Here is a 24,952-nt window from a genome sequence, read left to right on the forward strand (position 1 = left end):
GCATAGGGGTGCCTCTGGGGACCCACTCTGGGCCAGCCACTGTTCTCAGCGTGTGATGTGGGCAGACTCATGCAGCCCGCACAGGGCAGGCGCCATGACCCTGCCCGAGGACAAAACAGAGGGGTGCAGGGACTTGCCCGGTGTCACCCAGCCGGTGAGGGGTGGGGCCTGAAATCCACTCTAGGCAGGCTGGCGCCCAAGGCCGCGCTCACCCGCTGTCAGAGCCTGCGGTCCGGGCTGGGATGGGGGAGAGGCAGGGCTCCCGGGCTGAGATCTAGGAGAAGGTGGCCACCTGCATCCACTGGGCGAGAGGAGACAGCAGGGGTGAGGCTAGGGGGCTCCCAGCACTCCCCCACCCGCGCCCTGCATTCCAGGCTCACCTGTCTGTGGGTCAGGCAGACGACCCCCTCGCCCCCATCCAGGTGCTGGCTGCAGTGGCCTGTGCAGAGAGGGGTGAGATGAGGGCCCACCTCCCTGGTCCTGCAGCCACGGAGACCACCTCCTTCTGCCCCACCGGCGCCGGCGAGGGCACTCACGGAAGACGCAGATGAGCTGGGCCATGCAGGACACGAAGCGCTCAAAATCTACACGCAGGCGGCTGTCACGGTAGCGGCTCGTGAGGGCCTGGGTCAGCTGGTTGTTCAGGTGGAAGCCTGGGGGAGGCCACCTCTGAGGCCCGGCTGCCCCCTGAGCCCACCTCCGGGTCACACCACCCTCTCTGACTACCCAGGGAATGCAGGCACACTTCAGGGGGCCTGGTCCCAGCTTTGAGGCCCTGGGGCAACTCCCTTCATTTCTCTGGGCCTGTCATGGGAACTAGGTCAGCCCTGACCCCATGAGCGTGGGAAGGTGTTAGATGTCGAGAGCTTAGGACAGTATCCGCCAGCACATTGTTAACTTTGTCAGTGTTGTTATCCCTTTAAACTCTGAGAATTTCTGCTAATAGACACTGGAGAATACCTCCGTGCAGCAAAGCATTTTTGCTAGTCCCATATGGAGTCAATATCTTGACACTCCACATCAGGTGCCATTTCTGGAGTTTAGAAATATCTCTGGGGTTCAACCCTGGTGGGCCAGTGGTTAAGACTCCTGCTCTCCCACTGCACAGGGCATGGGTTCAATCTCTGGTCCCTGGTCAGGGACCTAGGATCCCGCATGCCATGAGGCATGGCCAAAAATAAAGCAAAATATATATATGTGTGTGTGTGTGTGTGTGTGTATATACATATGTGTGTATATATATATATGTGTGTGTGTGTATATATATATATTTAAGGCTTCTTTGACAAGGAATTTCAAGAGAAGCCTTTAAAGCTGGTACTTGTGAACCCCCTTACTAAGGTTACTGGGCCCTAGTGACCATGACCTCCTGGTTACCCCTCCCCAGGGCCCTCATTGTCCCTAGGCACCTGGTGGCCCACACAGGCTATGCCTAATCTCCTGCTCCCCTCACCCACCCACCCCCACTTGACCTAGGGCTTTGTCTTGCTGCCTTCAACACTTGATCCCCACCCTCCGCCCAGAACACCATGTCCTACTCTGGTACACACCTCCTCCAGGAAGTCCTCTCAGATATTCAGCCCCACCCCCACAAGCAGCATCAAGCCCCCCCTCTGGGCTCCCACAGCTCCCTGCGCCTCCACGTCCCTGCCCTGACCATACCCCTTCCCAGCTGTCACTGGCATTAGTGACTGTCACTGGCATTAGTGGCTCTGGGACTAAGCAGGGGAGAGGTCTGGAAAAGGTGCCTGGTCACCACAGAATCCCCAGCATCAGCCAGCACAGGGCCTGGAGCAGGGCGGGATTCGGGAGTGTTCCTGGAGCAGTGGACAGGATAAGGTCAGAGCAGGTTTTGCCAGGCCCCCCAGCGCACAGCTGCCAGGGTCTTCCCGCCATGGCTTCCTGCTGGCCGCTCCCTGGCATTCCCTCCACTACATGCAGCCTTCTGCTTGCCTGCCAGCTCCAGCCTCACACACACCCTGATCCTGGACTTGCCTCTCCCTCCTCCGGCTGATAAGTACTAAAGAGCTGACCTCCCGAGGCTCTCCTGTCTTCCCCCACCAATCTCCTCTCTGACCACCTCTCCCTCCCCACTTGGCCCCAGCCATACCATCCCCCCCAACCCCTCCTCAGTTCTCCTCTCCATCATTGAGCCCGGTCGTTCACTCCTCTCTGTTCACACTGGCCTCCATAACGCCTTTTCACTGCCTTTCCCTCTGTCTGGACGGCTCTTCCCCAGCGTCCCCGAGGCTCACTCCCCGTCCTTTGGATCTCTGCTCAACCATCACTTCAGCGAGGCCTTCCCTGCCTGCCCTGTCTCAACCCACACTCTGCTCACTGCATGTCCCAGCACCCTGGCCTGCTTCCTTTTCCACCACAGAACTCCTCACCAGAGGACACTCTGCTTGGTGTATCTGCACCACCAGAATGTCAGCCTCACGAGAGCACTTTTTTCTGCCTAGACTGACACCAACCCCCTACCGAGGGATACTGAGTGAATAGCACAGGCTTCCATCTTCCCCTCCTGTCTACCTGGGGCTCTTTCTCAGGCTCACATCTCCCCATCTTCTCTAACTCCATCTCCCCCACTGTCTTCTTCTTGTTCAGTCGCTCAGTCGTGTCTGACTGTTTGCGACCCCATGGACTGCAGCACACCAGGCTGTCCTGTCCTTCACCATCTCCTGGAGCTTGCTCAAACTCATGTCCATCGAGTCAGTGATACCATCCAACCATCTCATCCTCTGTTGTCCCCTTCTCCTCCTGCCCTCAATCTTTTCCAGCATCAGGGTCTTTTCTAATGAGTCGGCTCTTGAGTTCCTTTCTTTTCTTGTATCTCCCTGGACCTTTGACCCCGCCCTTCTGCCTCTCAGACTCTGGGTCACATCCCCCCAGCCTCCCATCCCTCCATGTTGCATCCTTCCTTTTGCTATGGCCGATGAGCCCTGGGGTGGGGCGTGGGGTCTGGCAGTTCTGTGTCTGACCCCAGCCTCCACTCCTTCCATGCAAGGTGAGATGGGGGGCAAATCACACTCGCACACCTTTTCTAACTGTGCAGCCCTGGAAAAGTGTGGGTCTCTGGCTCTGTGCCGTGGCTAGGGATTTGTGCCCCCACACAAATAGAAGGGGATTGTTCTATGTCTCCTGCAAGAACTCGGGAAGGCTCCAGTGAGAGCCTTCGTTTAGGTGACCTGGCCTGAGTGAATAGAAGCTAAGTTCCCAGCATTAAGCCCTGTGGGCACCATTCCACAAGCTCCTTCCTGCCACCCTCTGTATGAGCCATTTTGCAGAGAGGAAAACAGAGGCCCCAGGAGGTGGACTCAAGAGCCCAGGGCCACCCAAGGAGTCCAGGACATTCTATTCTGAGGCCTTGTGGGCTGGGGACTCTCAGACACCAGCTCCCAAGGCCTCCCCTTCCTCTCGGGGAAGGCCCCACTCCCACAGCACCCTCCTCCCCCCACACAGAGGAGTCCCCCCTTCGGACCTCTTTTAGGGTCACCCAGTTCCTGCACAAACTAAGGTGTGGGCTTTGTGGGTGCGGGGGAGGGGTGTGGGGGAGGTGGGGGAGCAGATCCATCCCCAGGAGCCCCCAGAACCTCTGTCCATACCCGCGGCATTCAGTGCCAGCCTCAGCTCATAGGAGTTCATGGTTCCAGAGGCGTCCTCGTCGAACTTATCGAATGTGGCCTGGGCAGGGAGGTCTGGGTCAGTCCCACCCCCAGGTCCCGGAGCACCCTCAAGAAGGCTGAAAGTGGGCCTGAGTTCCCACCCGCCTCCCTTTCTTCCTGGCTTTTCCATGCCAGCAGCTGAACCACTTTGGGTCTCTGTTGCCCACTCTGTAAAGTGGGAATAACAGTACCAGCGGTAATAGAGGGGTTGTGGGGACAAGGTGAGACTCTATCCACAAAGGGCTCAGTGAACAGTAGCTTGTCACTTGTAGTGTGTGAAGGCCTGCGACTGTTTTCTCCTCACAGAGGTCCAGAGCAGCAGGAATGACGGCCTCCCAGCCATAGACCAGCAAAGGCCCGCTCAGGTCACACAGCCAGCAAGGGGCTGAGCTGGGAGCTGGGGTTCCAAACCAGGATCAGAGTTTGCTCTTGATCCTTGAGCTATTTTAGTGCCCCCTGGAGGGACAAAGTGGCGCTAGTGGTAAAGAACCTGCCTGCCAATGCAGGAGACAGACGTGGTTCGATCCCTGGGTCGGGAAGATTCCCTGGAGGAGGGCATGGCAACCCACTCCAGTATTCTTGCCTGGAGAATCCCATGGACACAGGAGCCTGGTGGGCTATTGTCCATAGGGTCACAAAGACTCAGACACGACTGAAGCGACTTAGGACACACATGCAAAGGGACAACAAAGGTGGTAGGGGCAGGGGCATCCTTGAGGTTGGTGTGGTGCTGGCTGGTTCCCCCTTCTCCCCTGGGATCCTGCTAGCCCACAGCGCACCTAGGTCTATTAGTAAAGGTTCCTGGCCCTCCAGGAGGAGGTGCCCTGCCCAGTGCCCCACCTTACCTGCCACTCCAGGAGGTGGCCCCAGAGCTGCTGGAAGTGGTACAAGTCCAGGCTTCCCCCATGCTGGAGAGGGAGCATCTGGTTAAGGTCAATGTCTCCAGAAGGGGAGCCGAGGCTATTCCCCTTCCCTGGGCACTGCCCCCATCGTATACCCCAAAACATTGCAGCAGCTGCTCACAGGTCCTGAGCCCGATTTCTCTGGGGGTCCAGGCATGGGCCCTGGCTACAGGGAAAACAAAAAGATAGCACTTCCCACATCCTGGTCATCATGGTAAGTGCTCAGGATTATTGTTATCTCTGAAAGTCCTGCAACTGATGGAAACTAGCAGAGCTGGGATTTGAACCCAGGCAAGGCGGTCTGAGTCAGTGCTTAGGGCAGCGACACTCCCTGCTTCTCCCTTAGAGGAACGGAGGCTTATGAGTGGCCATGGCCTTGGCCACAGGTCCCATCACAGGATCCACAGTTCTGGCCACAGGGGAGGCGCTGGCAAGCTGAAGCCAGGGTTCCCGTGGCCTTTCTCCCAGCAGCATCGTGGATGGATACACATGGGGGCTCCAGGGATCCACTCTTGGTCCCCAACTCACCAGGCTCCAGGGCGATGCTTAACAAGATCTGGAGCTGAGGGGCACCAAGTTCTTCCTCCTGGCGAGGACAGAGATGGTTGTGAGGCTGCACTCAGGTAGTCATTCAACAAATAGCCCAGGGCAGGGGGGCCCAGACAGCGTGCGGGGAGGTGCTGGGACATGGCAGAGCCTGAGAGAGCCCCCGGCCTGGCAGAGCTCCTGGTCCATGGAGGGAGAGAGATGTGTCCACAGAGAGGTCAGGGTTGCAGTGGGGAAGCCCTGGGCTGCTGGAACTCACACAGGGCAAGTGGCTGGCCAGCCTGGGGAAAGAAAAGGCCTCTGCCTGGCAGGGGTTGTGAAGGGAGAGAAAGCAGTCCAGGATACAGAGTGAGCAAAGGCCCTGTGGCAGGGAAGAGCTGTGAGGGTTTTGGCAAAAGAAGTTCATGATATTTAAGCACAGAGAGACTGGGAAACTAAAGTAAAATGAGATGTTATATGACGGGGGAGGGAAGAGGAGGGAATCTACTTAGCCCTGCCCCACCTCCTCACCTCTCCTGCCAGCTCCTGAAAAAGCTGCTGTAACTCCAGCTCCAGGGGAATGTAGGGGACCTGTGGGGTTGGGTAGTTTAGTTCTGGCCAAGAAGTTCCACTCACTCCGCCCCCTTCCCCCGCCTCTCCCGCCCACATACACACACCATAAAGCCCCTTTCCCAGAGCCGCTCCTCACCATAAGGGCGTGCAGGTCGGCGCTGATCACTTCATCTACCTCCCTGCAAATTACAGACGGGAGATGGGGGAGGGGGCTCTCACCCCGCGGCTGAGGATATGGAGCACTCGGGGTCTCAGCTGAGAGTCAGGTGGGATTTAGGTGGGATACTGGGGGCCGGGGCTGACGCAGGCGGGGCTGGGGATCCCGGGGGGCGGGGCTGGGGATCCTGGGGCCGGGGCTAGGGATCCCGGGGGCGCGGCTGGGAATCCCGGGGGCGGGGCTGGGTGTCCAGCTCACACGGCAGTGTGGCGGCGCTCAGAGAACACGCGCAGCGTAAAGTCGGCCTCATCGCCGGCACGGGCGGCGCTGGGCACCACCAGGTAGTGGCCCGGGCGCAGGCGGCAGCGGCGGCTCACGTCGCGGCGGGCGCAGAATGGTGAGCGGTCGGCGCGCAGCAGGCCGGACAAATGCGCGCGACTCCTTGGGGAGTCCCACAGGCCCAGTAGCTGGGGGGGATAAGGCGGCGTGACTACCACGGTCCAAGTTCACCCCATCCGACCTCCGACCCACTGCACCCTCCACACCGCCCTGGACAAACCCACTGGTCACCGATCACCCCAAGCGCGCCTCAGGCCCCCAGGTTGTAGGAGCCGCTGGTGCTGGTTCAGGGATGGATGGAATCTGGGGTCTTTTCTGATACCCACCTCCTCTGGGATCTGAAAGAAGGAAGAGCCAGGGGAGTCAGGGCCCCGGGAGGCAGCCAAGTGGCGGAGCCCTTCCCTGCTGCCTCCACATCCCTGCCTCTTTTCTTCCCACCCCACCCCTTCTAAAGGCCCTGCCCCTTAGTTCCTGACCTAGCCCCTCCTGCCCACCCTCTCCCATCTGTGCCCTCAAGTGCCTTCTCTTCTCCTGGGTCCACTCCCAAATCCTCAGCCTTTTCTCCAGCCCTTTCTCTGACTCCATTCCCTCTGCCCTCTGCCCCTCAGTCTCTCTCTGCGCACTCCCTAGCCCTTCAGCCTCTCCTTGAATCTCTGACGTCCTCAACTGTCTCCTGACCCTGACCCTTGGCCCCCATCCACTACCCCTTCGGCCTCCCCAGCCCCTCTCCACCCCCTCGATCCTGCCTTGGCCTCCTGTACCTCCATGCCTCTGTGTCTTCCCCTCGCCCCCCCACTGCCTCTGCTCAGCCCGGGGTCCCACCTGGAACACGTGGAAGCCCATGGTCAGGTATCTGAGGCCCTGGGCCCTCAGGCGCCGCTGGTTGCGCTGGATGAGTGACAGGAGAACAGTGCATTTGGGGGTGCGAGCACCCCGTGCGGGGCCCCGTGCCCCTTCTGCCCCCCAGCACCCCAAGGACCCATCCTCTTCCTCATCCTCTTCATCAGGCTCCAGCAGCGTCAGCCGGAACTGGGGGTTAGTCCAGAAGTTTTCTAGGAAAGGACAAAGAGACAGGGTTACCCAGCCTGCCACAGCCCCACCCCTCCTTGCCTTTGGGGCCCCCTCCAGGCCTCACCGGCACCAGGCTGGCTCCCGCCAGAGTTGAAGCCGCGCACCCAGCGGCCTTGGAAGGTGTGGATGTGCCAGCTGCCTCCAGCCGGGCTGGGGCCTAGCACCTCGGGGCTCAGCGAGCAGATCTGGACGGTGTCGAAGTGGCGGAAGAAGTCCAGCAGCTCCATCCTGGACGGTGGCTGGTGGTCAGACCCTGCCCGGGCCCTCACCTCCCCAGGGCCCTAGTCCCCCAAATTATCCCATGACCCCCTCAATCACAAAGCCCCCTGAATTCCTTAAATGTTGCCAGTTACACATCAGTCCCCCAAATTAGACCCCTCCAGCTCCCCTAGTGCATGCTGTGCTAAATCACTTCAGTGGTGTCCCACTCTTTGTGATCCTGTGGACTGCAGCCTGCCAGGCCCCTTTGTTCATGGGATTCTCCAGCAAGAATACAGGAGTGGGTTGCCATGCCCTCCACCAGGGGATCTTCCCGACCCAGGGATTGAACCCAGGTTTCTTATGTCTCCTGCATCAGCGAGTGGGTTCTTTACCACTAGCGCCACCTGCTCCCCTAGATTTCTCCCCAAATATTGAGACCTCAGACTCTCTATTACTAACAAGCATCCTTCAGCCCCTCAATTTGCCAATTTCAAGAAATGCCCCTGATGTCACCAACTCTCCCTCAATTGTGCTAAATATCTCTTCAACCTGTTGAAGATTACTATGCTTCCCAATTCCCCTAATATTACTGCTAATTCTTCAGCTCCCCAAAATAGAACCCAGCTTCCCAAATTACCACGGATATGGTCAGTTTCTCTGCCACTTAGGACTTATCCCCATGAACTTCTCCCGTGTCCCTTCAAGTGGGACTTGCCCCCTCCCTGATCCCAGTAGCCTGGCACCCCTCGCCCAGGCAGACCTGGGACCCTGCCCCACTCACCAGAACTCGCCATCCTCCTTTTTCACCAGCAAGGCATCTCGCCACTCTGTAGGGAGCGCATCCCAGCGTGGGCAGCTGGAGAGACTGAGGTGTAAGGGGTAGGCGGGGGGGGGGAGCCGAGCCACCCACCCACCCCAGATCCATCCCACCTGTCGCTCCAGGCCCCATTCCACTCCACTCGGCCCCATGGATTCCGCAGCCGCAGCAGCCGCACCCTGGTGAAGCCCAGTGACACCTAAGGAGGCATGGTCAGTGGGGAGTTTGGTGCCCAGACACACCTTGCCAGCCCACCCTGGGGATTCCTCACCTTGTGTGTGCCCGTGACTGAATATGCGTGTCCCTTCACCAGCCCATCTTCTGTCCGGTACTCACCCCGATCACTCTGGGCAGAGGACAGGGGACAGTGAACCACAGTGGGGGACAGGAGGGTGGCTGCTCCTCTCTGCACTGCCACCTCCTGTCACCAAGACAGGAGTCACCCAGAGCACCTAACTCCGAGAGGGTCTGGGAGTTGGGGAGGGAAGGCAAGAGAAGGGAGAGAGAGAGGCAGATGGAGACAAGAGACTAAAATAGATGAGAGAGACAGAGAAATAGGGACAAAGAAAGATACAGAACAAAAACAGAAAGAAAAATACAGAACAGAGAGGAAAAGAGGCAGAGAAATGCACAAGACAATCAATAACTGAGCAGAGGATTAAGCAAATGAATGAGTGAATGAGTTAGACTGACTCGGTGTATGAGTATGTGATTAGGTCACAGATGGACATATGACCCAAACTGAGCCCATGAAAAGCAATCACACAATGTTCATGGAACTTCTAAGAGGCACTTTTTTTCACCCTCCTCCCACCTGAGTATGGGCTTCCCAGGTGGTGCAGTAGTAAAGAATCTGCCTGCCAATGCAGGAGACCCCAGAGACTCAGGTTAGACCCCTGAGTCATCCCCTGGAGTAGGAACTGGCAACCTGATCCAGTATTCTTGGCTGGAAAATTCCACGGACAGAGCCTGGCAGGCTACAGTCCGTGGGTGTCGCAGAGAGTCAGACATGACCTCGCAACTAAGCACATACCACCTGAGCAGTAGGAGGAATCTGCCTCTGTGGGGGTCACTTTTGTGCCCGTGAGAGAAAAGTTTGCAAGTGACTCTAACCCAGAAGCAGGAATTAAAAAAAAAAACAAACCACATTCACAACATCCACTAAGCACCTAGATCCAGCTGTGGCTGAAGCTTAACTTGTTCTGAGATTAAAGAGATGTCCTTTTGACTGGCTCGTGTTATATTTGTGGGAGAGAATAAGCCAACAGTGAAAGCAGAGAGGAGAAGGACACAGGACACGGCCTCCTTCTAGTCATGACTGTGCTCAGATCCTGGCGTGGGGGCGGTCTTCATGGGAGTCTGACTCTCTCACCAGGGCAGTGGCCCCCACGAGGGACTCCTTGGCCAGGGCATGGCGCAGGATGGAGAAGAAGCCCGGAGGGTTTGGAGTGTCCTTCTTCAGGTAAAGCACCTCACCTACGCCCCCTGTGAAGTCCACAAAAGCCTCATTCATGTGGCCGCCTCGCATCACCTCATAGGAGCCGTGGAGCCTGTGGGAGCAGGTCTGGGGTCAGGCATCTGAGGCATGATTGAGTATCTCAGGCAACCCCTGGGATATGTGGGGTGGGGTGGGGCCCAGGCTGTGAGGTCCCAGTCTGAGGTCCTGGGGACTATCCCCGAAATTGGCAGACTCTTGAAAAAAGGCACACTTTCACTTTTCACTTTCATGCACTGGAGGAGGAAATGGCAACCCACTCCAGTGTTCTTGCCTGGAGAATCCCAGGGACGGCGGGGCGTGTTGGGCTGCTGTCTATGGGGTCGCACAGAGTTGGACACGACTGAAGCGACTTAGCAGCAGCAGCAGCAGAAGCCCTAGAAAATCAGGCCGGTGGCTCCTGGGCCACCAGGACTGCATGATTTGGGGCTCATGGGAGAGTTCTGTCAGAATTCTGGACTTCCTGGGGGCTGTGTCTGATATTTTGAGTCTGTGGGAGATTTCTGCTTTGAGGGTGATCCCTGTGGGCCTTGTCAGGGATTTCAGAGCCGCAGAATGGGGAAAAGCAAAGACCTGAGGGTCCCGGGGATTACACCTGATATTTTGGAGGTATCTTGGGTTTCTCGATGGATCAGGAGAGACTGAGATTGCAGGTTCTCCAAGGGTGACACCAGGGCCTGACATGATATTTCAGGCTCCTTCAAAATTACGAGTGTTTGCTGCTGCTGTTGCTAAGTCGCTTCAGTCGTGTCCGACTCTGTGCGACCCCATAGATGGCACCCCACCAGGCTCCCCCGTCCCTGGGATTCTCCAGTCAAGAACACTGGAGTGGGTTGCCATTTCCTTCTCCAATGCATGAAAGTGAAAAGTGAACGTGAAGTCGCTCAGTGTGTCCGACCCTCAGCGATCCCATGGACTGCAGCCTTCCAGGCTCCTCCGTCCATGGGATTTTCCAGGCAAGAGTACTGGAGTGGGGTGCCATTGCCTTCTCCAATTACGAGTGTTTAGTGGGTGTCTAAGAATATTTTGTGTAAAATATGGATGGAGGGAAGTGTTCATGATTTGGAAGTCATTAGGTGATGGTGTAATATGAGGGTCCTTGGTTTGAGATCTTTGGCGAAGTATCTTGGGGATCCCAGAAGTCAGGGGGCTCCAGGGGTCCCCTGTGGCCTGAGGGCTGCTGGCTAGGACTTGAGGTTGCTGCTGGGGGCGTCAGGGTCTTACTTAGCATAGGCCTTTTCCAGGAGCGGAGCCCAGAACTCGTTCCGCTGATCGGAGCGCACGAACATCAGCTTCCCGTCGCACACAGGCAGCCTGTCGTCCACCACGACATCCACCCAGTGGCCAAACTGCCAGAGCTGGTGGGGGGATGGGCAGGGCCAGGGCTCAACTTCCCTCCTCCAACCCTGCTGGGCCCCCAGCCCCTGCCCTCCTGACCCGGCTGTACCAGTCCGGGAATTCCAGCCCCAAGGGGACAGTGTGAGCTATGAAATCCATGTCACCCTGGGGGAAAATGAGGCATGAACAGAGGAACCAAGCTTTACCTGGAAGTGGAAGACACCTGCATAGCCATGTTGGAAGCCCTGTCCCGGGGGGACCACTCGGGACAGGAGTCGGGGGTACAGAGTGAGGGAGGCAGCGGCCGCAAGAAACCAGCAGTTACCTGGGAGGAAAGGCTGGGATTAAGGGAGCAGGGAAAGAAGGCACAAGGGGGAGAGGCGGAGAGGGGGATGAGGGGGGAATGGTGGCATGGGGTGGGGCAGGGAGGCTGAGGCGGGGCGGCTGCAGGGTCCCACTGCAACTTGTGGGATCTGGGGGCTCAACATGGGTTCAGAGGTCTCACCCAGTCTCCCCTGACACACGTCTGTTCTACTCATGTCCTCACAGATGAACTGGGGCTCAGTGCAAAACTCCTGCGGGTGATGAGGGATTCCAGGCCTCAGCCAGGAAGGAGAGGGAAGGAGAAGCCAGGAGGTGAGATGCCTGGGTCCCCTCCTGCCCTCACAGCTCTGGAGTAATGAGCACCTCCAGCCCCGTGAGAGGCTTGTAAAGCCTGGGGCAGGCGTTTGGCTTCCCTGGGCCTTCCCTGGGCCTCCCCTGACACAGGATGGCTGACTGTGCTCTGAGGTGGTCCCACAGTGACACTTCCTCCCTCAGACCAGGAGCCCAGCTCCCAACCCCCTCCTCCCAACCCCCTCCTCCCTCAGACCAGACACCCAGCTCACAACCTTCCTCAGACCAGGAGCCCAGCTCGCAACCCCTTCCTCCCTCAGACCAGGAACCCACCTCCCAACCCCCTACTCCCTCAGACCAGAGGCCCAGATCCCAACCTCTTCCCTCAGACCAGAGGCCCACCTCCCAACTCCCGCCTCCCTCAGACCAGAGGCCCAGCTCCCAGAGTCTTCCCTCAGACCAGGAGCCCACCTCCCAACTCCCTCCTCCCTCAGACCAGAGGCCCAGCTCCCAACCTCCTTCCTCAGACCAGAGGCCCAGCTCACAACCTCTTCCCTCAGACCAGAGGCCCAGCTCCCAACTCCCTCCTTCCTCAGACCAGGAGCCCAGTCCTCAGCCCCCTCCTCCCTCAGACCAGGAGCCCAAACCCCATCCACACATTACGTGGGGTCTCTTCCATTCCACCCCTTTGGCCTTCTCCGAGTGGGGCCCCAGCTGGTCGTAGCCAAGGGCATCAGGGCCAGCAGGGAAGTAGGGGTCTCGGAACAGGATCCCTTCATCCAGGCAGGCTGCTAGGATTGCTTTGTAGTTCTGGCCCCGAAAGAGCTTTGGGCCCTTGGTTTCAGGCCCTGTCTCCTCGTTAACCAACTGGATGGTGACTCTCCTGCTGCCACACGCCATCGGACACTGTGGGCTCACAGGCTGGCATTGGGCCCTTTAACCTCCTGAGTCATGGGGGCGGGGCCTCCCCTCTATCTGAATGCAGATGGGGGTCTTTAAGCAGTGAGGAACCTTCCCTCATTAATACTAATTGAGGGTTTGGGGTTCCGGGGAGCAAGGACGCCTCTTCAGTGGTTTCCGCCTAAAGGCGTGGGCCCTTCAGTTGTGGCCAAGGTAGCAACTTAATGGGCTTGGCCAGCAGTCAGTTTGGAAGGTGGGCAGAGCTGAGAAAGGACCAGATGCCATTGTGGGAGTGCCTAGAAGGAGGTCAGTGTAGAGGGTGTGTCTCTGCCAGCTTGTCCCTGCATACCTCCCTCTGTGGGAAGGAGGAAGGCAGGTTTGGGGAGGGAGACATCTTTACCTCTGTGTCTCTCTGTCTCTCCATCTGACAGTTTCTCTCTCTACCTGCCATCATAACTCTCTTTTCTATTTTGGCCTCCATGTCTCTTTCTGTCCATCTTTCTTGGCTCATTTTGTCTTTTCTCCATTTTTTGTTTATCTGTATCTGTATCTCTATATCTCCTGCTACCTCCGTTTCTCTCTTTGCACCTCTTCCTGATTCTCTTTCTCTCTCTGTATCTATCTATCTTGTGCATGCCCCACTGTCTGTCCCTCGCCATTTTCTCCCTGTCACCTAAAGGGACTTTGAGCCCTCAGGACTCCTGTCTCTCCCCTCCTCTACAAGGCAGATCTCAACTTGGTTGCCCCAGGTTGACCGTGGAGGGGCTGCTCTGCACCTACCTGTCGTAGATGGGGAGCCAGGCCCACCAGTGGCTATGACACCCCATCCTGCCCATCTGTGGCTCAGGGCTCAGTGGAGCAGTATTTTCCCAAGAGGATGATGGAGCTTGGTGGAATGGCTGGAAGAAGGACTTTGGTTCTTGTCTTCTTTGAAGAAAGAATTCAGTGAAGAGACCAAGAATAATGAAAAAGATAAAAGTGTTTATTAGGAGCAAAGCACCTATAGCAGAGCAACAGGGATTGTGCACAATAGGGGCGGATTAGGTTGCTTGAATAGGGACAGTTTTTAGGGTTGTTTTTTTTTCTGGCCAGTCATCTCAATATATGGTCCTGGTATGGGCATGCATCTCTCAACCAAGATGGATTCCAGCCTGCGTCTTCTCCCTCCTTTTGTCCTTCCCCTAGACCGAAGGCCTTCTCTGTGCATGCATTGAGCTGGGAAACCCACAAGAATGCAGTGAATCAGGACCCACTGCTCCTGCTGGTATCCTATCTTGGAGCATCAGCAGGAGACCAGCTGCAGCTGCTCAGCCTGGGGCCTGATCCTTGTCTCAGATCCCTCCTGAGAGACGTGGACCCCCCCCCCCCAAATCTTATTGGGAGGATGATGGACAATGGTCCATCTTCTGTAGCTTCTTCAGGCTGACATTGGGCTTATACACCCTACCTAATTGGGGCCATGGAACACTCTTGTCAAGGGGCCCCAGGGCAGCTTCTGCTGTTTGGTTTGGTTTGGAGAGTCAGGATTGGTTTCAGAGAATCACTGGAATCCCTCTATCACCATCATCTTGAATTGCTGTAACCTGGAAAAAGCAAACTTAACAAGCAGATTAAAAAGACAAGCGTTGAAGATCACTCTGTGAATAGGCCTTTGCTCTACCCCTCAGATAAGGGGCTGTCCAAGGCCCCTCTTAACCCTAACATGGCCCAGAGGGAATCCAGAAAGTCTCTCCCCCGGAGTGGTGTAGGATGCTCAGGAAGAGCTAGAAAGGCATGTGAGATCAAACGCGGTTCTAATTGGCAAGTGAGAGGCACAGTGAAGTTATGGGTTCAAGGTTTCCCACTGACACCAGTTACAGAGCAAATTTAGAGGAAAGAGGCCCATTTTGAGAAATCAGGATGGAATAAATGGCTCCGGCATTGATTAAAAAATTGATCTTCTGGACTTCTCTGCTGGTCCAGTGGTTAAGAATCTGCCTGCCAATGCATGGGACATGGGGTTCGATCCCTGGTCTGGGAAGATTCCACATCCCAGGTCACAACTACTGAGGCACAGGCATCCTAGAGCCTGTGCTCTGCAACAAGAGAAGCCACTGCAGTGAGAAGCCCGCACACCACAACTACAGAAACCCACGTGCAGCAACAAAGACCCAGCGCAGCCGAAAATAAACAAAAAACCCAAACTCCTTTAGAACAATTTTTAAAATTAATCTTATCTGCTTTGTTAAGGACCACCCAGGGAGAATTCCCTGGTGATCCATTGTTTAAGACTTTCCACTTCCAATGCAGGGGACTCAGGTTCCATCCCTGTTCAGGGAAATAATTTCCTGTATTCTGTGCAAAAAAAAAAAAAAAAAAAAGACCACGCAGGATTCCTCGATGGAGATAGACATCTCCTTGGGGGAAGAAGGGAGCTGCTGGAATCCCTGGGGGCACCTTAGCTGTTCAGCATGGCCATTTCAGGAGCAGAAGCCCCCCCTTTCCCATCTGGGACTGAGGTCACTCCCTTCTCCAGAGCCTGGTCTCTTTGCAGGCTGAGAATGGCCCGGGGGGCTCCTGGCATCCACAGGCCTGGTGGCAAGTTGACTTACATTTGAAGCATTCCCCCTTGTTGGTTTTACCTCCAGATGGATGGGGGAATCTTCCTGAACACTGGGTTGTCCTGAGGTTGCAAAGCATGGTTGACAGCAACCCTATCAGTTGAGCTTGAACCCTGGCCTGCCTTTTCTCAAACTGAGCTCTTTCCTCCTCTTCCTCAGTTTGATCTTGATCATTAAGTACACCAAGGCCATAAAGAAGGCTGAGCACTGAAGAATTGAGGCTTTCAAATTATGGTGCTGGAGAAGACTCTTGAAAGTCCCTTGGACTGCAAGGAGATCATACCAGTCCACCCTAAGGGAAATCAACTCTGAATACTCATTGGAAGGACTGATGTTGAAGCTGAAGCTTCAATACTTTGGCCACATGATGTGAACTCATTGAAAAAGACCTTGATGCTGGGAAAGATTGAAGGCAGGAGGAAAAGGAGAAGACAGAGAATGAGATGGTTGGATAGCACCACCAATTCAATGGACATGAACTTGGGTGAAATCCGGGAGATAATGAGGGACGGCAGGCGGGGGAGGGGGCCTGGCATGCTGCAGTCCATGGGGTTGCAAAGAGTCAGACACAACTGAGTGACTGAACAACAACAAAATTGCCTAGGAGGGGATTTCCCTCCTAAGTGGTCCAGTGGCTGAGACTCTGCACTCCCAGTGCAGGGCACGCGGTTTGATCCCTGGTCAGGGAACTAGATCCCACATTCTGCAACTAAAGATCCTGCAACTAAAGATTTTAAAAATAAATAAGTATTTTTTAAAGTCTATTAGAAAAAAAATAAAATAAAATAAAGTCTATTAGGAGAAAGACTGAAGCGACTTAGCAGCAGCAGCAGGAGAAAGACACATGTACTTTAACTGTGTCTTCACCATTTGCCACTTCCCTAAGAGGACATATATTCCCTGATCCGGGGTGATAGGAAGTCCCACTCTAGGTCACCCCAGCAGGACTAATCTTCTCATCCTGGGGTACCAGTCGTTGTAAACAAGCATAGGGGACTGGGGATCAGTCAGTGGAATACAAACTTATAGGAGTAGGAGGGGCTCAGTTTCCTTCCTGAGAGTTGGTGGGTGTGGTTAAAGAGGATTGTCTAAAATGGAGGAGAGAACACATGGGAGAAAAAAAGTACATGTGGAAGAGCACACAGGTAAACCCAGAGTGAGCTGCACGCAATAGTGGCAGTTCTGTCGCTCAGTTGTGTCCGACTCTTTTGTGACCCCATGAACTGTAGCCCACCAGGTTCCTCTTTCCATGGGATTTCTCAGGCAAAAATACTGGAGTGGGTTGCCATTTTCTTCTCTAGGGGATCTTCCCGAGCCAGGGATCAAACCTGCGTCTCCTGCATTACAGGCAGATTCTTTACCACTGAGCCACCAGAGAAGACCAGGGGCAACTTAAGTTGCTCATATAGGGGCAGTTTTCCAGGTTGTTTTTCTAGCCCAAGATTCCCATATTTTGTCCTGGAGTGGGCCCCCATCACTCAGCCAAGATGGCATCCAGCTGGCATCGTCTCCTTCCTTTGTCCTTCCTCTAAACTGAGGGCCTTCTCTGCGCTTGTGTCAGGCCAGGAAATCCACAAAAATGCACAGAATCAGGACCCAGTGCTCCTGTTGGGACCCCATCTCAAAGCATTAACAGGAGACCAGCTGCAGCGCCTCAGCCTGGGGCTTATCTATCCTCCCATCTTAGAGCTGTTGAGACAAATGGGAAAAATTGGCTTCAAGTGGCCAAAATTCACCAGTTTTCATCCCAGAAGCCTGTCCACTCTCAGCAGACAGGGGGGTCTCCTGCCCTAACAGAGCTTCATCTCCTCTGTGACACTAGATGAGCTTCAGCCCTCTGGGATCTTTCCCTCCAGATGGACCAAAAGATACTGTCTGTGTCCTGGTTGTGTGCCCACCAAAGAGGGGTTATAAACAGGTTTTCTTCCTATAGAATTGCCAAGACCAAACCCTCACATGAGGCAGGTGGCAGGGTCAGAAGCCAGAGGCATGCGTGTGTGCTAAGTCACTTCAGTCGTGTCCAACTCCCTGCGACCTCATAGATGGTAGCCCACCAGGCTCCTCTGTCCATGGGATGCTCCAGGCAAGAATACTGGAGTGGGGTGCCATTTCCTACTTTAAGGGATCTTCCTGATCCAGGGATCAAACTGGTGTCTCTTACATCTCCTGCATTGGCAGGCTGGTTCTTTACCACTTTCGCCACCTGCGAAGCTCAGGAGCCAGAGGGCCTGGGTTCAAATCTCAGCTCTGCCACTTAGAACTGTGTGTTGTGAGCAAGTCACTTAACCTCTCTGTGCCTCAGTTTCCTCATCTCTGTAATGGGGGTGATAATAAGACTTACTTCTGAGTGTTGAGAAACAAACAAGTTGATGTGTGGGACATGTTCAGAACAGTGCCTGACACATAGTTGGTGACCAATGAACCTTTGACGTCATGACTACATCCTGCAATCCCAACCATAGTCACCTATCACCACTGGCTCTGGAGGTCATCTCTGCCATTTTCATGGTCACTTCCACCATTCCCTATCTGTTCCCTATCTTCTCACCCCACGAGGTCACAGCGCTCTCCCCTTTATTTGCCCCAAAGTATCACTAACAGTTGCTTGTGTTGTTCAGTTGCTCAGTCGTGTCCAACTCTTTTCGACCCCACGGACTGCAGCACACCAGGCTTTCCTGTCTATCACCATCTCCCGGAGCTTGCGCAAACTCATATCCATTGAGTCAGTGATGCCATCCAACCATCTCATCTTTTGTTGTCCCCTTCTCCTCCTGCCCTTAAGCTTTTCCAGCATCAGAGTCTTTTTCGATGAGTCAGCTCTTTGAATTAGGTGGCCAAAGTACTGGAGCTTCAGCTTTAGCGTCAGTCCTAGGGGAAAGCTTTTAGTAAAACTTGACTGACATCTTGTTAACTGTTAGATGCCCTGGCCTCCTTCCCGCTTCTTCCCTGGCCCCTCCTGAAAGGCCCCCTCCAGGCTGCTGCTCTTCTTAGCTCCCCTCTGGCTGCCATGCTGCAGGGCTCACACCACCAAGAGTTCTTGTGATTACCACTCCCCAAATCTCTCCTTGAACCCAGAGTCAAATATGCTTTCCCCAGCCTAGCTAAGAAAAACAGACTGATGTTACTGTAGTGGCTGTTTGTGAACCCAGCACTCCTTACCTCTTTCTGGAATCAGTCACCTCATTATGTTTGGGGGACCCACGGGTCCCTTATTCTCAAGCCACATGGCTCTGGTTGGGCTGGCCCCTCCCACCTGTTCCAGGGAAACGCATGTGATTCAAGCCAGCCAATCAGAGCGCCTCGCCACCACCACCCCAACCCCGGCCCCGCCCGGCCCCGCCCACCCCCCCCACCGCCCACCCCCCCACCCCCCCCCACCGCCCACCCCCCCACCCCCCCCAGCCCCCCACCCCCACGTTACTTGTTTCAGTGCCTGGAAGTGAGGACAGGGCTTCTCTTTCCCTGAGGCCCCTAAGCAGGGGGGATGAAACCCCCGAGTGGCCCAGCTCTACCTTGGCCATGTTGTCAGGAGACCCTGCCTGAGAATGCGGACGCCGCTGAGTGAAGCGGAGCCAGAAATAAGATTTACTGAAGTACAGAACCCCTCCATCTGGGTGTGCTCAATACCAGACTTTTACATTCACAGAGTCAATAATTCTCTCTTTCCCATTTTTATTTTATTTATTTTTTTGTCAACCAAATAAAACCTTCCTAATTCAGTTGGCATGATCTCTGTAGCGGTGCACCAGCCCTAATGTCGATTAACTCATTTCCCTGTGGAGTAAGGAATCTGACACAGCCATGGAGTCAGGGGTCCGGTGCCAATTACCCAATTTCTACTCCTGCTTCCTGACCTAACCAGAAAAGTAGAGTGTTCCTGTCTCAACAACTTAAGGATTCACTTGAGCCAAATTGAAAAAAATAACAAGGTTTTGCCTGTAATGCTATCATGTAAATGAAGACATCCCATAGACAGCAGATATTTGTTATAAATAGGATAACAAGTGCTTACTATTTGCCGAGCACTTGCTGTGACTGTGTACACTAGGCACTATCCTAAGCTCTTTATAAATAATGATCTCATTTAATCCTCATACCAACCTTCAGAGATAGCTCCATCACCTCTGGCAGCTATAGCGAACACCACAGACTATGGGCTCACACAACAGATGGTTATTTCTCAGGTCTGGGGCCTGAGGATCCCAGATCAGAGTGTCAGTGTGGTCAGGTTCTGCTGAGGGCTCTCTGCCAGGCTTGCACATGGCCACCTTCCTGATGTATCTTCCCAGACAGAAGAGAGGTCTGGGGTCTCTTCCTCTTCTTTTTTTTTTTTTAATTTTAATTAAAATTTTTTTCTTTCATTTGGAAGATTTACACTTTTTCATTATGCTTATTTCTATGTCCCATTTTCCCCCCCTTGGCTGTTGCTTTGTGGCTTATGGGATTTTAACTCCCTGACCAGGGATTGAACCTGGGCCTCGGCCATGAGAGTGCTGAGTCCTCACCACTGGACCACCAGGGAATTCCCAAAGATTTCTTAAATAGGACACAAAGGCACACACCATAAGAGAAAAAAAAAAAAAAAAAAACCACACCTGATATTGCGGAACTCATCAATTAAATACTTCTGCTCTGAGAAACGCATAAACAATGAAAAGACTTTAGGTTTTTGTTTTTAGTCTGTTTACCCAAAGGAGAATACATGTTACATATTCACAATACATATATTTGGCAAAGGACTATATCCAGAAAGTATAAAAAACTCATATATTAATAAGAAGAAAGCAAACAATCCAATTAAAATTGGCAAAAGATTTGAATAAACAAGTCTCAGAATATACAAATGGCCGGCAAGCACATAAAAGGATGCTCAACGTGAGTAGTTACAGGAAAATGCAAAGATGCAAATTAAAACTACAATGAGACACAAATACAGATCCACTTGAATGGCTGCTGCTGCTGCTAAGTTGATTCAGTCGTGTCCGACTCTGTGCGACCCCATAGACGGCAGCCCACCAGGCTCCCTCGTCCCTGGGATTCTCCAGGCAAGAACACTGGAGTGGGTTGCCATTTCCTTCTCCAATGCATGAAAGTGGAAAGTGAAAGTGAAGTCGCTCAGTCGTGTCCGACTCTTTGCGACCCCATGGACTGCAGCCCACCAGGCTCCTCCGTCCATGGGATTTTCCAGGCAAGAGTACTGGAGTGGGGTGCCATTGCCTTCTCCGACTTGAATGGCTACAATTAAACAAACCAACAAACCTGGCCATACTACATGCTGATGAGGATGTGAGGTACCAGAGCTTTCATTCATGGCAGGTAGGCATGTAGCATGGTTCAAGTACACTGGAAAACAATTTGACAGTTTCTTAGAAGGCAAGCATACACTCATCATTTGACGCAGCATCTCAACTCCTAGGTATTTAATCAAAACATATGGACAGGTACTTCCCTGGTGGTCCAGTGAGTAAGACTTTCTTTCCAATGCAGGGGATTCAAGTTAGATCCTTGGTCAAGAACCTAAAATCCCGCATGCCTTGTGGACAAAAAACCAAAACATAGAAGCAATATTGTAACAAATTGAATATTCAAAAGACTTTAAAATCTGTACACATTAAAAAAAATCTTAAAAAGAAAATACGTCCACACAAAAATTTGTCCATACCACTCTAGTTCATGATCACTAACACTAGAAACAACTCAAAAATCCATCAACAGGTGAATAGGTAAACTTCAGTGTGCTCATACAATGGTTACCATTCAGAATGAGTGGCTGCTACATGCAAATACATGAATGAAGTTCAAAAACAAGCTGAACAGAAGTAGCCAGGCAGAAAAGAGCACATCCTACACTGTTACACCAAGTTTAGAGCAAGAAAAACCAGTTTATGATGATAGTAAACAGTTCAGTGGCTAGCAGTTGCTAAGAGTGCTTGAGAAGAGGTGATGGAAATATTCTGTGCCCTGACTGTGATGCTAGCCCCACAACCATATGGATTTGTCAAAACTCATGGCACTGTACACGCAGGGTGAATTTTATTGTATGAGCAATATACCTCACAGCTATACTCCAATAAAAAGATTAAAAAAGAAAAATCAGACATATAAAAATCATTAATATGTATGTATTATAAAAAAAATACACCTCAATAAAGCTGATATTAAAAATTGAAACAAGAAGAGAAATAAAACATGATTTCCCAGTGGTTTAGACCCCAAGCTGTGGAATCTCCTTCACCAGGTATTTAATCAAAACATATGGACGGGTATGGAGCAGCTCTGGTCCCTGCTCCACCGTCTACATGATATGTAACCTTGATCAGGTCACTTTACTTTCTTGTGCATCAGATGTCTCCTTTGCAAAATAGGAATAATAAGACTATACTGTACTGCTGCTGCTGCTGCTAAGTCGCTTCAGTCGTGTCCGATTCTGTGCGATCCCATGGACTGCAGCCTTCTAGGCTCCTCCGTCCATGGGATTTTCCAGGCAAGAGTACTGGAGTGGGTGTCATTGCTTTCTCTGATACTATACTCAGTTCAGTTCAGTAGCTCAGTCATGTCCAACTCTTTGCAATCCCAGCACGCCAGGCCTCCCTGTCCATCACCAACTCCCGGAGTTCATTCAGACTCAGGGGCATCGAGTCAGTGATGCCATCCAACCATCTCATCCTCTGTCGTCCCCTTCTCCTCCTGCCCCCAATCCCTCCCAGCATCAGGGTCTTTTCCAATGAGTCAACTCTTCGCATGAGGTGGCCAAAGTACTGGAGTTTCAGCTTTAGCATCATTTCTTCCAAAGAAATCCCAGGGCTGATCTCCTTCAGAATGGACTGGTTGGATCTCCTTGCAGCCCAAGGGACTCTCAAGAGTCTTCTCCAACACCAGAGTTCAAAAGCATCAATTCTTTGGTGCTCAGCTTTCTTCACAGTCCAACTCTCACATCCATACTATACTACTCAGCCATAAAAAAGAACGAAATAAGGCCATTTGCAGCAATTTGGATGCAACTAGATTATAACTTGGATTGAAACTAGAGATTATCATACTAAACGAACGAAGTTAGAAAGAGAAAGACAAATACCAAATGATATCACTTATATGTAGAATCTAAAAGATGACGTATAGAATCACAGACATAGAGAATAGATTGGTGGTTGCCAAAGGGGAGGGGTTGGGGGAGGGATGGAGTGGGAGGTTGGGATTAGCAGATGTAAATTATTATATATAGGATGGCTAATAGAGGATATATACAGGATAACAAGGTCTTACTGTGTGGTACAGAGAACTATATTCAATATCCTGTGAGAAATCATAAATGGAAAAGAATATTTTAAAAAGGAATCTGTATGTATATATGTATGTAAAGCTGAGTCACTTTGGTGTACAGCAGTGATTAACACAACACTGTAAATCAACTATACTTCATTTTGAAAAAGAAATAATTTTTAAAATTAAAAAAATAAAAAATTATTGTCTTTCTATAAATGAAAAAAAAGTATCTCAGAGTGTCATTTTAAGGACTGAATGGTTAGCACAGTGACTAACAACACATAGTAGGGACTCAGGAAATATTAGCTAAATATGTATATAAATATATATATATATTCCAACTTCCCCAGAATGTACAATGTAGATAAATTATTACAGAAAAATGCCTAGAAGGAAGTACACTAATATATCAAGTGGTTATTTCAGAGTGGTGAAATTGTGGGTGATTCAAAAAATCTTGTTAAAGATTGTACGGTAAATATGCATATATTTTCTAATCACAATGGAGAGTGTAAAAAAAGATGAAAGCTTTGGGCTGATGTAAGTCCAAGGAAACTGAAAAACTAAAGTACAGTTTGCATGCAGGGGATGCTTTGACACCAGTAGACATCCAGGGGGCCTCAAGTGGCCTAAGTTGTGCTATTCCTTACAATGGAGCCCTGGGGAGCCAGCAAAGTGAAAGAAGAAAAGTCTCAGTGTAGGGAAATGCAGCTGATTTTTGTGTGTTGACTATGTGTCCTGCTACTTTGCTGCATTCATTCATTAAGCTTTTAACAATAGGGTGAGGGAAACTTTGGGCTTCCCGGGTGGCTCAGCTGTAAAGAGTTTGCCTGCAATGCAGGAGACACAGGAGATGTGGGTTCGATCCTGGGTCGGGAAGATTCCCTGGAGGAGGGCATGGCAAACCACTCCAGTATTCTTGCCTGGAGAATCCCATGGGCAGAGGAGCCTGGTGGGTTATGGTCCATTGGGGTCACAAAGACTTGGACACGACTGAAGCGACTTAGCACACACACACGGGGAAAATTTTAGGGAATCCTACATATAAGATCATATCATATATATATGTTATAATTCATATATATATGTATTTCTTGACATGAAAAAAAGTTTTAAATACAATATAAACTTCAGTTTTTTCCTGAGTGATTTATGAATAAGTTGCCAATATATTGCCTCTTTACCTCCAAATACTTTACTCTGTATTTTGTGCAAATAAGAACATTCTCCACTATCTATACGGTAAGGCAGAGATGAAACCAGTAAATTAACACAGATGAATCATTACCATCTACTGCTCAGAACCTAACCACGTTTGTGGTTGTGCCAGTAAAATGCCTTACTTTTCACTCTATTTTCTAAAATTTGTACCGTATTGGTATGTTATCTACAAACATTTTTAAATGTTCAATAACGATATGAAAACACATGCATAGAGTAAAAATTAATTCACTTAACAATGAGCCTTGGAGTTCCAGTGGATGCCAGACTGGTCTCCGCAGGGGACCCCTTATTCCACTGTCCCCGAGAAACATACTCAGAAGGGCTGGCCATGGGGATGGGTACCTGCAGTTGGAGGTTTGCAAAGTGCAGCATAAGTTCGGGTCATGAAAGGGCTCAAACTGGCGCCCGGGGTTGGTGGTCCCACAGGATTTTGCACCCCTCTTCAAGGTGCTTGTGTAAGTCGCTTCAGTCGTGTCCGACTCTTTGCGATCCTATGGAGCCTTCCAGGCTCCTCTGTCCATGAGATTCTCCAGGTAAGAATACTGGAGAGGGTGGCCGTTCCCTTCTCCAGGGGCTCTTCCCCGACCCAAGATTGCGATGTGGGCAGCGGCCAGGAGGGGGCAGCATGTCACTGGCTTCGCAAGGTACTAGGCTGAGAAACATCCAGCCAGGGGAGCGGCTCTGGACTTTTCCAACTCCTGGTATGCGGTGCACGCTCCCTCCAACCTCTCTCCATCAACTGCTTGAGACCATCCGCCGCTGCGAGCACCTCAGAGAGGGTGCGGGAGTCGGCGGGGGAGGGGGGCACTCCGTGGTATGGGCTCCTCTCCCCACAGTGGCCAGAAAATCCCCACCTGGCACTCGGGGCTGACTTGGCTTCTGAGTGTACCCCGCCCCCCGTTCCCCCTCCAGGATCCCTGGGGGAAGGGGCAGTTCAGGGCCATCAGGCGAGCGGAGGAGGAAGTGTGAGAACAGCGCCCTAGACGGCAGCCAGGGACACAGGAGCCGGCACTTCGCGTTCCGGGCCCCGCCAGTGTGCGTCTGCCTCCGGGCGCGAACTGGCGGAGACTGTCCCATCTCGGGGACAGAGAAGTAGGCCGGCAACGCCCGGATCCCTTCCAAGCCTGAACCCGCCCCAGCGGAGGGCTGGAAAGCCTGGGGAGCCAGGAAGCGGGGGCAACTGCACAGAGAGGCCGAGATTCACACATCATCTCCACGAGACTGGGGTCTCCAAGGGACCTGTTTGCAGGCTGACCAACCGCTGGGG

The 24,952-nt window shown here is 52.7% G+C and overlaps 1 protein-coding gene, 1 long non-coding RNA gene and 1 other non-coding gene across 3 annotated transcripts; all 3 read right to left on the reverse strand.

Annotated features, from left to right (window-relative positions):
• Window positions 1-274: 274 nt before the first annotated feature.
• CAPN12 (calpain 12) lies at window positions 275-12,598 on the reverse strand. Its single transcript, XM_055553542.1, has 21 exons — window positions 12,362-12,598; window positions 11,589-11,658; window positions 11,290-11,408; window positions 10,970-11,103; window positions 9,623-9,800; window positions 8,522-8,596; window positions 8,364-8,449; window positions 8,215-8,289; window positions 7,297-7,460; window positions 6,984-7,213; window positions 6,488-6,499; window positions 6,081-6,289; window positions 5,802-5,844; window positions 5,624-5,683; window positions 5,096-5,153; window positions 4,663-4,733; window positions 4,511-4,573; window positions 3,606-3,684; window positions 537-653; window positions 381-439; window positions 275-301 (listed from the first exon to the last, which is right to left on the reverse strand). The coding sequence occupies exons 1-21, from the start codon at window positions 12,596-12,598 to the stop codon at window positions 275-277; spliced, it is 2,166 nt and encodes a 721-aa protein (XP_055409517.1).
• Window positions 12,599-13,559: 961 nt separating this feature from the next.
• On the reverse strand, window positions 13,560-18,432 carry LOC129632141 (uncharacterized). The gene is made up of 4 exons (XR_008704310.1): window positions 18,358-18,432; window positions 17,798-18,066; window positions 14,046-14,181; window positions 13,560-13,813 (listed from the first exon to the last, which is right to left on the reverse strand). It is a non-coding gene; the product is annotated as an uncharacterized LOC129632141 (long non-coding RNA).
• A 1,216-nt stretch (window positions 18,433-19,648) lies between these two features.
• On the reverse strand, window positions 19,649-19,720 carry TRNAE-CUC (transfer RNA glutamic acid (anticodon CUC)). The gene has a single exon. It is a non-coding gene; the product is annotated as a tRNA-Glu (tRNA).
• Window positions 19,721-24,952: the final 5,232 nt, after the last annotated feature.

Source organism: Bubalus kerabau, chromosome 17 (assembly GCF_029407905.1).
Source record: "Bubalus kerabau isolate K-KA32 ecotype Philippines breed swamp buffalo chromosome 17, PCC_UOA_SB_1v2, whole genome shotgun sequence".
In the NCBI taxonomy this organism is placed as follows: Eukaryota; Metazoa; Chordata; class Mammalia; order Artiodactyla; family Bovidae; genus Bubalus; species Bubalus kerabau.

Coding starts and splice junctions, on each gene's coding strand:
- CAPN12 (XM_055553542.1), bottom strand. CDS start 12,598: ATGGCGTGTGGCAGCAGGAGAGTCACCATCCAGTTGGTTAACGAGGAG. Junction 11,659..12,361: donor TGGAATGGAAGAGACCCCAC/GTAATGTGTGGA, acceptor CATCACCCGCAG/GAGTTTTGCACTGAGCCCCA. Junction 8,290..8,363: donor AATGGGGCCTGGAGCGACAG/GTGGGATGGATC, acceptor CAGTCTCTCCAG/CTGCCCACGCTGGGATGCGC.